The following is a 13,080-nucleotide window of genomic DNA, read 5'->3' on the forward strand; positions in this document are numbered from 1 at the left end:
TTTTAGTGACAAAAGCATAGTAGTCATATAAAGCTATAAAAAGATAATTATTACGAGCACATGCTTTCTGGAATACAAAAAGGAGTACATACACACATACATACATATGTATGTATATATCAATCTTAATTAGCATTATGTTGATGTATAAAGCGCATTGTATATATGAGCATTACAAAAATTACACAAACAAAAAAAATAGACGACAAACTTCTACTAGGCACCTCGTCTACCTTAGAATTTTCGGCCAGCAACTGATGTACTCTAGACAATTCACGTTCCAACATAATTTGTTGTTTTTTGGCGGCTTCCAAAGCCAAAGGAGGACCACTAGTATCTTGTATACGGGCCTTTAAGCCACCCAAAGCTCTCTCAAGATCCTCTTTGTCACGTTGCAAATTTTGTAAAGTACCAGATTCTTCTTGCAATAATTGATCCAAGTGATATAATTGACGGACTTTAGACTATCGAAAGGAAATGTGAGTTAACATTATTATTAGTATTGTTTACTAAAGACAATGATAAATTACCTGTAATTCACTATGATCGGGATTTAAACGATCCCATTGCTTTTGTTCTTCTTGCAGCAAACGTTTCTCTTGTATTCTTTGATTAAACTCCAAACGATCCAAAGTGACTGCCTCAGGTCTCTGGGTCCTACCGTTGGCATCGTTCCGATAAAGTGAACCCAGCTTAACCATATTATCTACTAGATTAACCAAAGGTTTACTCTTTTCATATTGTCGTTCCAGATCGAGTAAGTGTTGTTTCAAATAATCTAAACGCTGTATACTTTCGGCGCGTGTTAGGCCTTCAGCGGTGCGTAAACGATTCTGTGAAATTGTTAAAATGTTAAATTAAATTTTAATGTATAAATAAAAAACACACAATAGCCGAAACCATAGAAAGTTTTAGATTAAAAACAAGATTTCTTAGATTAAATTAATAACACAGTGCTACAAAGAAAAACGTGTCAAGTGGTTCAATGATTTATTATCCCAATTGTCAAATGTATTCACTGTCTTCAGATTATTGTCTAGTTTGAATAGTTTTTTTAATAAATCTATTTTAGTACGATAATTTTTAAATTAAAGACCAACACCTGTTATTCTAAAAAATTAACCCAAATAATAATTCCTTAAAAAAATCAAATAGTAACCTGAACATCATGTATGTCAGTACAACATTGCTCAATGGCTCGAGCTGTATTGCTATTTTGTCGTCTCAATTGTATCAATAATAAAACCAACTCTTCATGAGTACGACTTAATAAATCGCCAGCAGAAACATCTAAATTCTGCACAAGTAAAATAAAAATTAAAAAATAAAATTTAAAATGAAAGTATAAAAAAAAAAATAATAATTCACTCATTTGTAATAAATACAAATTTAAAAATAAAGAGTTAAAGCATTACTATCATTTTATTTAACAGAAAAAAACATACCCTTATTTGTGTACTCGTTTCACGTTCCAACATGTCGATTTCAGCACGACTGCCAACACGTCTCATAGGATGTGCCAATAGTTGTTGTTGTTGCTGCTGTTGTTGCTGGTGCAATTGCTGCTGATAAGCATTGTGCATTTCATATATATTACCACTTGTTCCATAATAATCCTGATTCATAAGACCACCAGCAATGCCAGCACTATTAGCACTACGATGTAAAGGTGTAGAGGTGGCATATGGTTCATTTAATGCTGCATTGCCTGCAGCAGTTGTATTGCGATCTGTCAACAATGTGGTTTTGGCATATTTCATATCGTGCGCTGTACCATAATAGGAGTTTTCTAATTTTTGCATTTGATCATAATTGTATTGTTGCTGCTGTAGTTGTCGCTGCTGCTGCTGTTGCAGTTGGGGATCCGAGGGATCTGGTTTAACAGTCAGATTGCCCTTAGGTAAGTTGCGTACATTTCGCACTGATATGGATGCTATACAAGTATTTGGTTTGAGGGTTAAAAAAAAAAAAGAAAAACACCAATATACAAAATTAATATTTTTTCATTAAAGTAGTTCATGCAGTATTCTATTTCATTGGAATGGAGGAATAATTAGAAAAGAAATAATAATTGCAATAACTAGAAAATTTGGATTTTGTTTTGTGTTTTTAAAATACATAAACAAACTTCTATTTTAATAATTAATTCTACTTTATGTGTATGAATTTAAAAAAAAAAAAAAAATAATAATAAAACAATTTAATGTGGTTTAAAACAAGGTTTTAAGACCGACTGTTGGGACAGGAAAATAATTTTAATATCCAAACTCTTTCAATAAGCAGTTTGTGAATTTAATCACTAAAAAAAATGCATAATTTGTGACTTTTAATTTTGAAATTTTTTTGACATTTACAGCAATAAATTACTCTTATATCGAAAATATAAAATATATTATGATATATAGTTCAAAAACCACGAATTTTAAGTTATATCAGTCTTTCAGAAAATGAGAAATATATACAAAAAGTGCCAACTCAAAAGCGAACAAGAAGAATATTTTATGTTATTTTTATTTTTGACATCTTTTTATTCTGACAGTATAGAATAAAAATAATACAAAATATTTTCCAACTCTTCTTGTTTGCTTGACATCAAATTTGGCATTGTTTGATCAGTATAAGTATTTTAAAATATTTTTTGAAAAATGTACTATTTAAAACTTTGTAGTCCTTTAAAAAGGACTCAGGATCACGAAATGAAAAATGCAGTTTTTCTCAATCCGGTTTGTCTCTAACGAATTGTTTATCTTTTTGTCGGACGGTGTAATAGTTTATTTTTAAAATTTTTAAAATATTTTAAAAGTATCGAAATCAATTTTGAAATTTTTGAAATTTTTTACTGAATTTAATTAATTAATAAATATTTTAAAGTAATCATAACAAGTTTAAAAATTGACAAAAAAGAACAAAGGCAAATATGTTGCGAACCACAAAAACATTTTTAATAAATACATAAATTTAATTTTTCTTACAATTAAACATAAATATATGTATGTATACATACAACAATAAAAGAATAATATTGCAAAAAAATAATTATAATTGATATTTAAACAATTTATACACATACATACGTACAAATGAAAAAAATATATATATATGAATTCAAAATATGTCTTACCATTATTTGTAGAACAATTGAAAAAACCAACAAAAATTCAACAACAACAACAACAATATTACAAACAAACAAAAAAATAACAATGACAACAACAATATGTTTACAAAATATATATATATATAAAAAAATTAAATTCATTTACAATTGCAAATTGTTGCCACAAAATGACAGCAACTTCAACAATAACAACAACAGCAACAATAATAATGCAGTAAGTGAATGACTGAAAGAATGACTGGCTGACTGACTGAATGAATGAATGTATAAGTGAGTAAGTGAGTGAATGAATGAATAAGTGGTAAAATTCTAACAAGGATAAATGTATAATTGTGTGAGAGAATAATTTGTAACAGTACTATAAATTGCAGTAGAGTATTGATAGTAATAGTTTACATACATACATATGTATAAACTAAGGATTATAATGGAATGAATGATAAAGATTTGTTTAACAAATTAATTTGCATTGGGTGATTGTTTTTCAAGTGTTAAAAGTGTACAAATAATTTATAAACAAATTTTGTTAAAGAAAATATACAAATATTAAACACAATTAAAAATAAACTAAAATAATTAATATTTCTATATTCGGAATGGCCGAATACTCAATTACTAAAGTTACTAAGATATGTTTTAAAACCAATAGCCCTAAAATATGCTTTATTTTCTATTTTCAACTCTCTGCAACTACCTTCTATGAATGACCCATAATTCCTAACATTAATTTATTTAATACATTTTATTTAAATGTATAATGGCCTTGTAGATATTTCGCCTGTTAAAATAATTTTTGTATTAAAACTCTTAATATATCGTTATGATAAAAAATAACTAGACAGGAAGAAAATAGTAGATCATTATTTGGAATGTCCTTAATTATAAAGTTTTTCTACTTGAAACGAAAGTTAAACTAATGGAATTGTAAAACTTGTTAACAGTTTTACACTTTTTAATTATTATTATATTTATAATGTTTGGAATAACTAAATATCTACCTATCAATTTAAAATTATCCAAAAAAATAATTATAAAAAACCAATAAAATTACTTAAACGAAATGAAAAGAAAGATCGTTCTTCACTAAGACCTCTTTTTTAGAGCTATAAAATTTAAAATGTACCACTAATTTTATTTCGAAAGAAATTGATTAAAGCTTTTTTTGTATGGAAGTTTTTCGTTGTTTTTTTTTTTTTTTTTAAGTTATAAGATTGTACTCAAAGTGTTTTATCACAGAGTTTTAATGCTACAAACATTACTGTTCTCATTTATTATCACTCATAATGTTTGGATTGCCATTGTTATCACAATTTGAATTTAATTGATCGATTATAGACTTAACATTACTGCTGGTGGTTGGACTTTGATCTAAATTTGTGGTTGTAAGAGAGTTTTTCATCAAACCACTTGACATTGAATCCCATTGTCGTATTGTTTCTCGATCAATTTCTGTGGATTTAGTTGAGGATATATTGGAAGAGGTTTCTTCGCGCAATACTTCATAAAGATCAGAATTAAGATCGTCTGGTGAGAGAATATTTTCGTTAAGCTGTACATAAACATCATGATCATTAGTTAAGATTTGAGAATCTTCATTTAACGATTGATCATCACATACCTCATCGTAGGTGTTCTGGGAATTTGGATTCGAATGGCGTAATTTAAAACTTGATCTCAAGTGTTGCGAAACATTGTCATTAACATAAGTTACATCGCGTGATAGACGTGGTTTTCTATTTCCCTCTGCAGCAGATAAATGAGTACGATTAAGAGTTGTTATTCGTGCTGGAATGACGGTAATACGATCTAGATCATCCAAAGAGCGTGCATGTCTCTGTGATACTCTACGCAGACTTTCTCGCCAAAGAGTATCTTCTTCCCAAAGTAATTCGCCACTTACCGGACCACCTAGAACTGTAGATTTATCCAAATTATTTGAAGGTTTTTGCATCTCATTCGATTTGGAATTATTTGCTGCAGCTAAAGTATTTTGTGCCACCAAAGCATTGTTACCCATTTGTAAATTGATATTTTTAGCATTTGTCTCAATATTGCCACAAACCATGTTACTAGTGTGTGTAGTGGTAGTAGTTGAAGATGGGGATGATGTTGCTGATGTTACAGAAGTGGTGGTCAATAAGGCTGGTGAGGTCGTTATGGCTGATTGTGTTATGGACTGTGAGTTGGGATTAGTCCCATATATTGTATTTAATGTTTGTTGATGTCTTAAATTAATCTTATAGTTATTTATTTTAAAAGCTGGATTTTGTATTTGCTGTATATGAAATGTTTGGGCGCCAAATGATGTAGATGGATTGGAGGTATTATGATGAAATGTTTCACCAGTTTTTAAGTTCTTACCCGAACTATAACTTAATTTTTCAACATTAGTCTTCATTTTGTATAAATTTTTACTATCTATAGCTTGGTCTTTATCGGCCAGAATTTCCATGTTGATATTATGTGCTCTTTCTATGGGGTTATGAATATGATCTATATTGGAACCTTGGGCATGTATATCTCTTTGATTATTCAAAGTGGTAGGAGTAGACAAAAGTTCTCTACTGCTGCTCAATTCCGAGTAGTAATATGGAACTGATTGTTCTGATATATTGCTGTTATTACGACTATGTAAAGGTGTCATGTATCTGGTGGGAGTAACACTGGTGGCTCCCATCACATCGAACTGATCATTGGGCCCTTCTAGTTTTTGCAAAGAATCAGTGGAAGATACAAAGTGTATATTACCATAGAAATGTTCATCATCTTTATTACGAAATATCTTAGGAGGCTTTATAAGATTTGTCAGAATACCGGCTCCTTGTGCAGCAGCCGCATCTGTTAAAATGGCTGTGGCAGACGTTTCAAATTTTGTATTCTGATAGAGATACAAATCACTATTTTGTAAGTCATTAAGATAAGTATCCAAATCGGCCGTTTCTAAAGCATCTTCAAATTTTTCACTTAAAGATTCAATTTCACTTATAGATTCCTCTGAAAGTGGTCTTCGTGATCTCTGTCTTTCCAACTCAGAATCAGATCCCTGTCTATGGCGAAGCTCTACAGTATCTGTTTCACTATTATTACCAGTACCTGGTAGGGAAGTCTTTTGTTGGCTTAAGCTCAGCGAAGAATTCGATTGGTAACGTATAGGTGTGGCAATGTAGGAGGGAGAATTTTGTTTCAACTTATTATAGAGATCAAAATCGGATGAATTATTTGAACTGTTATCTGTTTGGAAGCTATAATTAGAATCGGATAAGGTTCTTTCATGTTGTTTTAACATTAGCAAATGTGGTGGCGTTTTAAGGTTTTTAGCTTTGCTGAATTGATCGGGAAGTGAAAGACGGCTAGATTTTAGAGCAGCCTCATTTTTAGCAAAATTAAGAGATGAATTACTGGCGTGCATTTTCGGCAATTGTTCATAGGAAATATTAAATTTACTACCCGAAGAACTGTCCCTACGCTTGACAGTGTCATAGTTTTCAGCCGAAAATATTTCCTCGGTTTTTAATTCTTCCATGGGTGGTGGTGAGTTGGGTATAGGTGGAGGTGATACTATTTCACTATCCGAACTTTCTATACAGTTATTAAGAGGCGTTGAAGCTCCCAGGTAGTAAGAGGCTGGTCTGAAAGTATCTGATAAACTGAATCTAGTGCGAGATCTCATTTTTTTCGAATCCATATGTTTAGAGGATTCATCATCAGCATCTGAACTATCCGAATTAAGGACCATGGAATTTTGTGGCGGTTTTAAAATATCCGGTAAATCTTTACGTTTATGTTGATTGCGATCTTGCTGGGATTTTTTCGACTTTTTTTTCAAAGTGTCGGATGATTTTTTCGATTTCTTTAATGTTGATGTTTTACCCAATGGTAACAGTGTGTCTTCTTTGGTTTCAGGTGATTTTTGAGCTGGTTTGCCACCTTGCAATTCCATGTATAATGGTTCATTCATAATTTTTAATTCCTTCGGTTTACAGCCGGTCTCATTGGAGGGCGAATTAGATGAATTATTGAGGCACATTATTTCATAATTATTTTTGGAATCTTCATCTTGCAATTGTTTTGTCATTTCCACATAATGGTTTTCTTCTTCCTCATTAGTAGAATCTAGTAGAGATACCAAAGTTAAAGTTCCACCAGCATTGTTTGACTGATCTGATTCAATTTTTTTGGGTGTCATAGGCAAATAATGTGACTCATCTAAATTGTGTTGATGTTCTTGCGGAGTCATTGGTTCATTTTCGTATATCTTGGAAAGTTCCTTGTCATCAGCTAAATCCTGATCAATTTGTGTGGTATCCATAGTAGTATCTTCCTCTACATCAGCCTCCTCGGCTAAAGCTTCATCTAAGTCATCGTCGGTATATTCACAAGTTGTGTCTTCATCATCTTCCTCTTCTTCTAGTACATGCTGAGTGTGGTCCTCTTTTTGGGAATCAATGATTTCTTGGGTGGGCGTAATAACATCATCTTCGGTGGTTTGTGTCTCTTCTAAGGTCAGCTGTAGTTTTAGACGTTTTTCTTCCTTTTCTTTAAAACGTTTTAGACTCATTAGCATTGGTGTAGCCTCCTCATCTTGTATAGCTTCTGTTTCGTTCTTAATACTCTCCAAATCTTCAGCAGTTTTAAGATTTTCACTATTTTTAATTTCGATGGCATCACATTTCAATTGGGTTTCAGTATCACTTGCGAAAATTTCGACATCTTTAGTAGATTTTCCATCTCTTATAAATGATTCACCAACATTTGGCTGATTTTGTTTATTGAAGTCAAACCCTGGTATTTCAATATTTTCATAATTATTAGAAATGGTTCGTAATTTTGTCGGCACTACGGTTTTGGTATTATAAACTGGTACATACGAAGAAATTTGTGGCGAAGTAGGCTCATTATTGGTCTTCTCATCTAAAGCAATTGCTATGGCATTGGGTATTTTAGGCAGAGTTATTTTGGTTAAGGGACTTGAGCTATCTAAACTATCTTCTAATTCAGATGGGAAAAAGATACCAGATGGGGAAGTTTCGCTTGGAACTGGTTTAACATTAATTATTTTAGTTTTTAAAATAGGTTTTAATATTCTAGGCACTTGTGGTGTTGTTGCATTTGTTTGGGATACGGTTGCAGTAAAGGTCGAGTCAGTTGAGCCAGTCGAAAAAGAAGTCATTGCATAGTCTGCAATATCTTGTGCTTGTTGTTGTGTATCATTGATTGCAATTGTTTTCTTTGGTCTTGTTATTATTGTACTGTCATTGTATAACTTGTTTGTTGCATTGTATTTTTCAAAAGCATGACCATCTTCCGACTTTAGGTTAGAAGTGGTCAAAATATGTTTTGGTTTTTGGGTGGTATTTGTGCTGATTTTAGTGATGGTGGAGTTCGTTATGCTAGAAGAGGTTGTGTTGGTAATAAATTTAGTACTAGTGTTGTTGCCATATTCTGAAGTTTTGGCACGTAGAGAAGACCTTCCTGCCGGCGCTTTCATAATCGTTCCAGCTGTGTATTTGATTATTTCGATTATGTGGTATTTCGATTTAACATTTTGTTTATAACATTTATTTATTTTTTACATACAGTGTCATTTTAAAAGTTTTTTTTTTATAAACATTTAAAATAAAAACAAGAGAAAGAAAAAATTATGATTTCATTAAAACAGAAAATACTAATTAAAAAAAGTTAAGAAAAAATTAATGAAAAAAAATCTTTTGAAAATAAATATAACAATGATGATAATTTAGTGCGAAAACGAACAAAAAAAATTATATAGTTAAATTAAAAGAAAAATTAAACCGATAACCCAAGAATTTTATTTGAAAAAAAAAAAAATAATAACAATTAACTACAGGAAACAAAGTGTAAATGGCATGAAATTTAAAAACCGTTCACCCCAAAGAAAATTAAAATTTGAAAAATATATATTAATGAGTTTTTATTATTACTTTTTTGCAAATAACAAAAATCCAATTCCACAAACTAAACAAAAATCTAAACATTTATTCTAAATATAAGAAAAATATAATGTGAAACAAAATAATAATTAAAAAATATAAAAAATTGTTTTTAAATTTTACTGTAACAGATCTTAAACTAATCAGTTCTTTTAATGTTAAAGGTATAGTATTTCAATAGGAAAAAATTATATTCTGGAATTTAAAATCAATTCAATTTGTTAGGAAATATTTAATTTTGAATCCTATTTAAGACTGTGATATAATCTAGAAGCATGAAGGATTTGAGTTTTGGAAATATTTTAAAATAAAAACAGAAAATCATCTAAACAAGTTGGTTTCTATGTACTATTTCGATTTGTGATATAATGTATTTAACATACTAATTCTAACATTTTTCTTTCGAATTGTATAATAGAGTAAATTTCCCGTATTCGATGCTATTACTCTAAAACTATTTATCATATTTAATTACTAAGATTATTTGATCGATTCTATTAAAAACAATATTAAAGTAATTAAAGTAAATTAAATATAAAAATTAAACTTGTAAACTTTTAGTTAATATTAAAATCTAACATTTTTATTCTCTACTTAAATAAAACTTCTAAAGTGTATTTAAAAAAATAAATAATGCTAATAAATTTATAATTCTATTTTACTAAAATATTTAGTTGTGTAGTTACTTTGTATTATTAAATATTTATGTAAATAATCGGTAATTATTGTAATGTATTGTTAATATATATGTATTTTGGTTTTTTTTATGCAATTTTTCCTTTTTTATAAACTAATTAATAGTTTGGTTACAAATACCATTTTTTTATTATTTATTATTATTTTTATATTGTTGTTAAAACGCTCGGCAGGAAGGCTCTATTGTTGTTGAATTTTGTTTATTTTTTCCGTTTTTTTTATAAAGTAGTAATAGTGCTTGAAAGTAATTCTTTATAAATGATAAATTTCAAATGAAAAAATAAAGAAACATACAAAAGTAAAATAAAAAAAGAACAAACAAATTTTGGCGATAGATTTAGAGTTGTTTTAAGCAATTAAGGATAGTGCAGCCAATATAAATTTCCCATAAAATAATCCTTAACCATATTTGAATTAACAATAAAGGATAATGATACTATAAAAAAGGAAGCAAAGGAAATTCTCATTTAAAATTAGAATTTAAAAGGAAACCTAAATAATTTGATTGATTTTATTTTAACTAATGAAATAGAGACAAATTAATTTGTTAAAAAGATTTTTATAGAAAAAACCTGGTTTAAGTAGTAATTTGTTTCTCATTTGAATATATACTAAAATTTTCTTCTTAATTATGCTTATAAACATGAGCTGTGACGTTTACAAGAAAAAATCATTCTAACTTCGATAATAATAGAAATTTTTAAAAATATATAGAACCACAGAACTTTATAACGGTGTATATTTTCTACTCAGTTCAAAAGTTATGTCAGTCTGAAGTAAATGTAACGTTTTTATATGTATATGTGTATATATTTATAATTTATTTTTTTCAAATGTAAACCGATTTTTTCGGTTCAAATCTAAACCGATTCGAACACATATATTGTATTCGACAACAATTTAGTCATTATAAGATTTGACCGAATCTTATGACTTGTTATATACATATAAATACTATATACACTCAAACCTCGTTTTATGCGATTAATTCGTTTCGTAAAAAAGCGCATAATTCGAATTCGCACAAAACGATACACTAGATCCATACAAAATCCACTAATTGGGTTTTAGATAAAAAAGCGCACATTTTCAAATTATTCCCTTAAAAGTCAAACAAAATCGCATATAAAAAATTAAAAAAATTTAATTCTTTACTGAAACCATAAAAAATAAAGGAAACAGACAACAAAATAATACCAATTCCAAATAATGAAGAAAATATACAACATTTCTTAAAAATAAAACTTAATATTTCTTCATGTACAAAGGATTTGAACAATACTTTATATATCCGAACCGGAATTGGTAAAAAATCAGTAGTTGTACTTTGTTTATCACTTTTTTTGAATGTATGTGGACCAAAATTTTCCTCAAAATCATTTTTGCAAGAAAAATTTTAGAATTTTGAAACCGCACTAATTCAAATTCGCATAAAACGAGGTTTGAGTGTAATATGAATATTAGGGTGATTTTCGGGAGAGGGCTTTTTATAGAGACTTGGGGGTAAATTAGAGTTTTTAGAATTAGATAAGTATAACAAATAGTTTTGTCGAATTTTTTTTCATAGTTTGATTTTTAAAAGATTATCTGATCTTCTTCTAAAAGTGTTATGCCATGACCAATTATGGACCAAACTTTTTTTTGTTAGAGAGATTTTGTTTCATAAAAAACTTCTTTACAGCAAATTCTACTTGTATTATAAAAGTTATGGCTAGATCGTCCTAGAATCTAAAAAGGATTCTAGAGAAATGTTATAGACATAATGTTAAAATCTCATCAAAATGTAAGGATTTATAAAATTATATAATATGTATTTTCTGTTTATAAATAAAAATCTAAAATTGCAAAATATGGCTTAGTTAACCGAAATTTAAAATTCATTTTGCGTTGCATAATAATAAAAGATATAAAATATATAAATTCTATCTTAGTAATTTAAAACATGGACCGAACTATTTTTTTTTTTGGAATTTTTAGATCTTAGTTTGTCACTGTATGTATTTTGTAAATCTCATATTGGTAGAGGGTAACTTGAGAAAAGTTTTATATATTTTTTAAATCTTATTAAGATTGAAATATTAACCATGTTTTAGTTAAATATAAATAAGACTAAAATGGTTTCCAAATATGGAACAGATTAAAACAGCGAATAACACTTTGAAGCGAAAATAACTCAGGATTCAAAAGACATTGTAAGCTTTAAAGTATATAATGTTAAAAAAGTTGCAATACAATTGGAAACCTCTGTATAAGATTTAGGCAAATGTGTTCAAAATGAAAAAGTAGATGAAGAGACAATAGTGAGAAATATAGCAACATTATATTGTATATCATCTAGAGAAGATTTCCAGTATTCTGTACCAATAATTTTATAAATTATATAAAAAATGCTTAGTCCAAGTTTAAGATATATAAAATTAAAATATAATTTTATAAACAAAAGGTATTTTTGTTTAAAAATTAGTATAAGTTAAGATTTAAACCAGAAAACAAAGAAATAATACTTTCTAAAGAAAAGCATTATCCTGTAATAACCTACGTCACTACTATTTATACGCGTAATAAATGATCAAATTCAATTTAAAAATATTTAAATATTTTGACTTAATCTTTGCCAAAAAAAAAACTTAATTAAAAAAATATAACGCTGAATATCAGCTGAAATATCTTTCTCGCTAAAATGTAATTACAAAAAGACCAACATTTCTATATTAAATATTAAAGTTAAAAACAAATCTAATAAATGTGGAGGAAAAACTAAAATATGCATATAAAAAAAACATTTAGCAAAGCAAATAAAATTCTAACAAATTACAAAGTTAAAAACAAACACACGCATACACAAAGATTACAAACATAGAAAAAAGTATAGACAAAGAGGGTGGTGGTACATAGAAGAAGAGAGATATATAGACAGAAGCTTAAAGGATAGAAAAATATTTTAAAATGTAAAAAGCAAGCTAGTAAATACACACAAATATACTGTATAATAACAAAAATATAAAGGTTAAAAGCACAAAAAAAGAACAAATTAATGCAAACGCAAAACTAATCCTTTTTCAAGGGTTTGTATTTTTAATTTAAGCCATAAAATATACGAATAATTTACAAGTTAAATATCCTGAAAGAGTATACATAGAGACTACATAGAGTAAGATGTAGAGATATTCAAAATAGTCATAGAAATAGATGGGGAGAGAGAGAGAGAGACAGAGAGTAAGAGCAAAATAGGGGGAATGAGATAAATAGGTAGGGATTTTTTTTTGTAAAAAAAAAAATTATTAAGTATACAAATTACAAATATAACGACTACTC

At 28.5% G+C, this 13,080-nt stretch overlaps 1 protein-coding gene across 11 annotated transcripts in view; it reads right to left on the minus strand.

Annotated features, from left to right (window-relative positions):
* The window catches only part of LOC119605460 (serine-rich adhesin for platelets), a 188,941-nt gene that overhangs the window by 10,372 nt on the left and 165,489 nt on the right, over positions 1–13,080 (minus strand). For 5 of the 11 annotated variants that reach the window (XR_005231597.1, XR_005231598.1, XR_005231599.1 and 2 more), the window contains exons 4-7: positions 1,446–1,933; positions 1,160–1,297; positions 531–833; positions 234–464 (exon numbers count right to left, since the gene is read on the minus strand). Coding sequence is in view for 8 of the 11 variants with exons in the window: in XM_037958648.1 (XP_037814576.1) it covers positions 234–464; positions 531–833; positions 1,160–1,297; positions 1,446–1,933 (1,160 nt within the window). In the remaining 3 variants the exon portion in view is untranslated. Of the gene's footprint in view, positions 1–233; positions 465–530; positions 834–1,159; positions 1,298–1,445; positions 1,934–3,132; positions 8,618–13,080 lie in introns of those variants that run through there. The other 6 variants (XM_037958599.1, XM_037958590.1, XM_037958613.1 and 3 more) reach the window with 3 other exon arrangements.

The sequence above is a fragment of the Lucilia sericata genome, unplaced genomic scaffold (genome assembly GCF_015586225.1).
Source record: "Lucilia sericata isolate MDLA Ls3-8-SP2 unplaced genomic scaffold, ASM1558622v1 Contig000015F_arrow, whole genome shotgun sequence".
NCBI lineage: Eukaryota > Metazoa > Arthropoda > Insecta > Diptera > Calliphoridae > Lucilia > Lucilia sericata.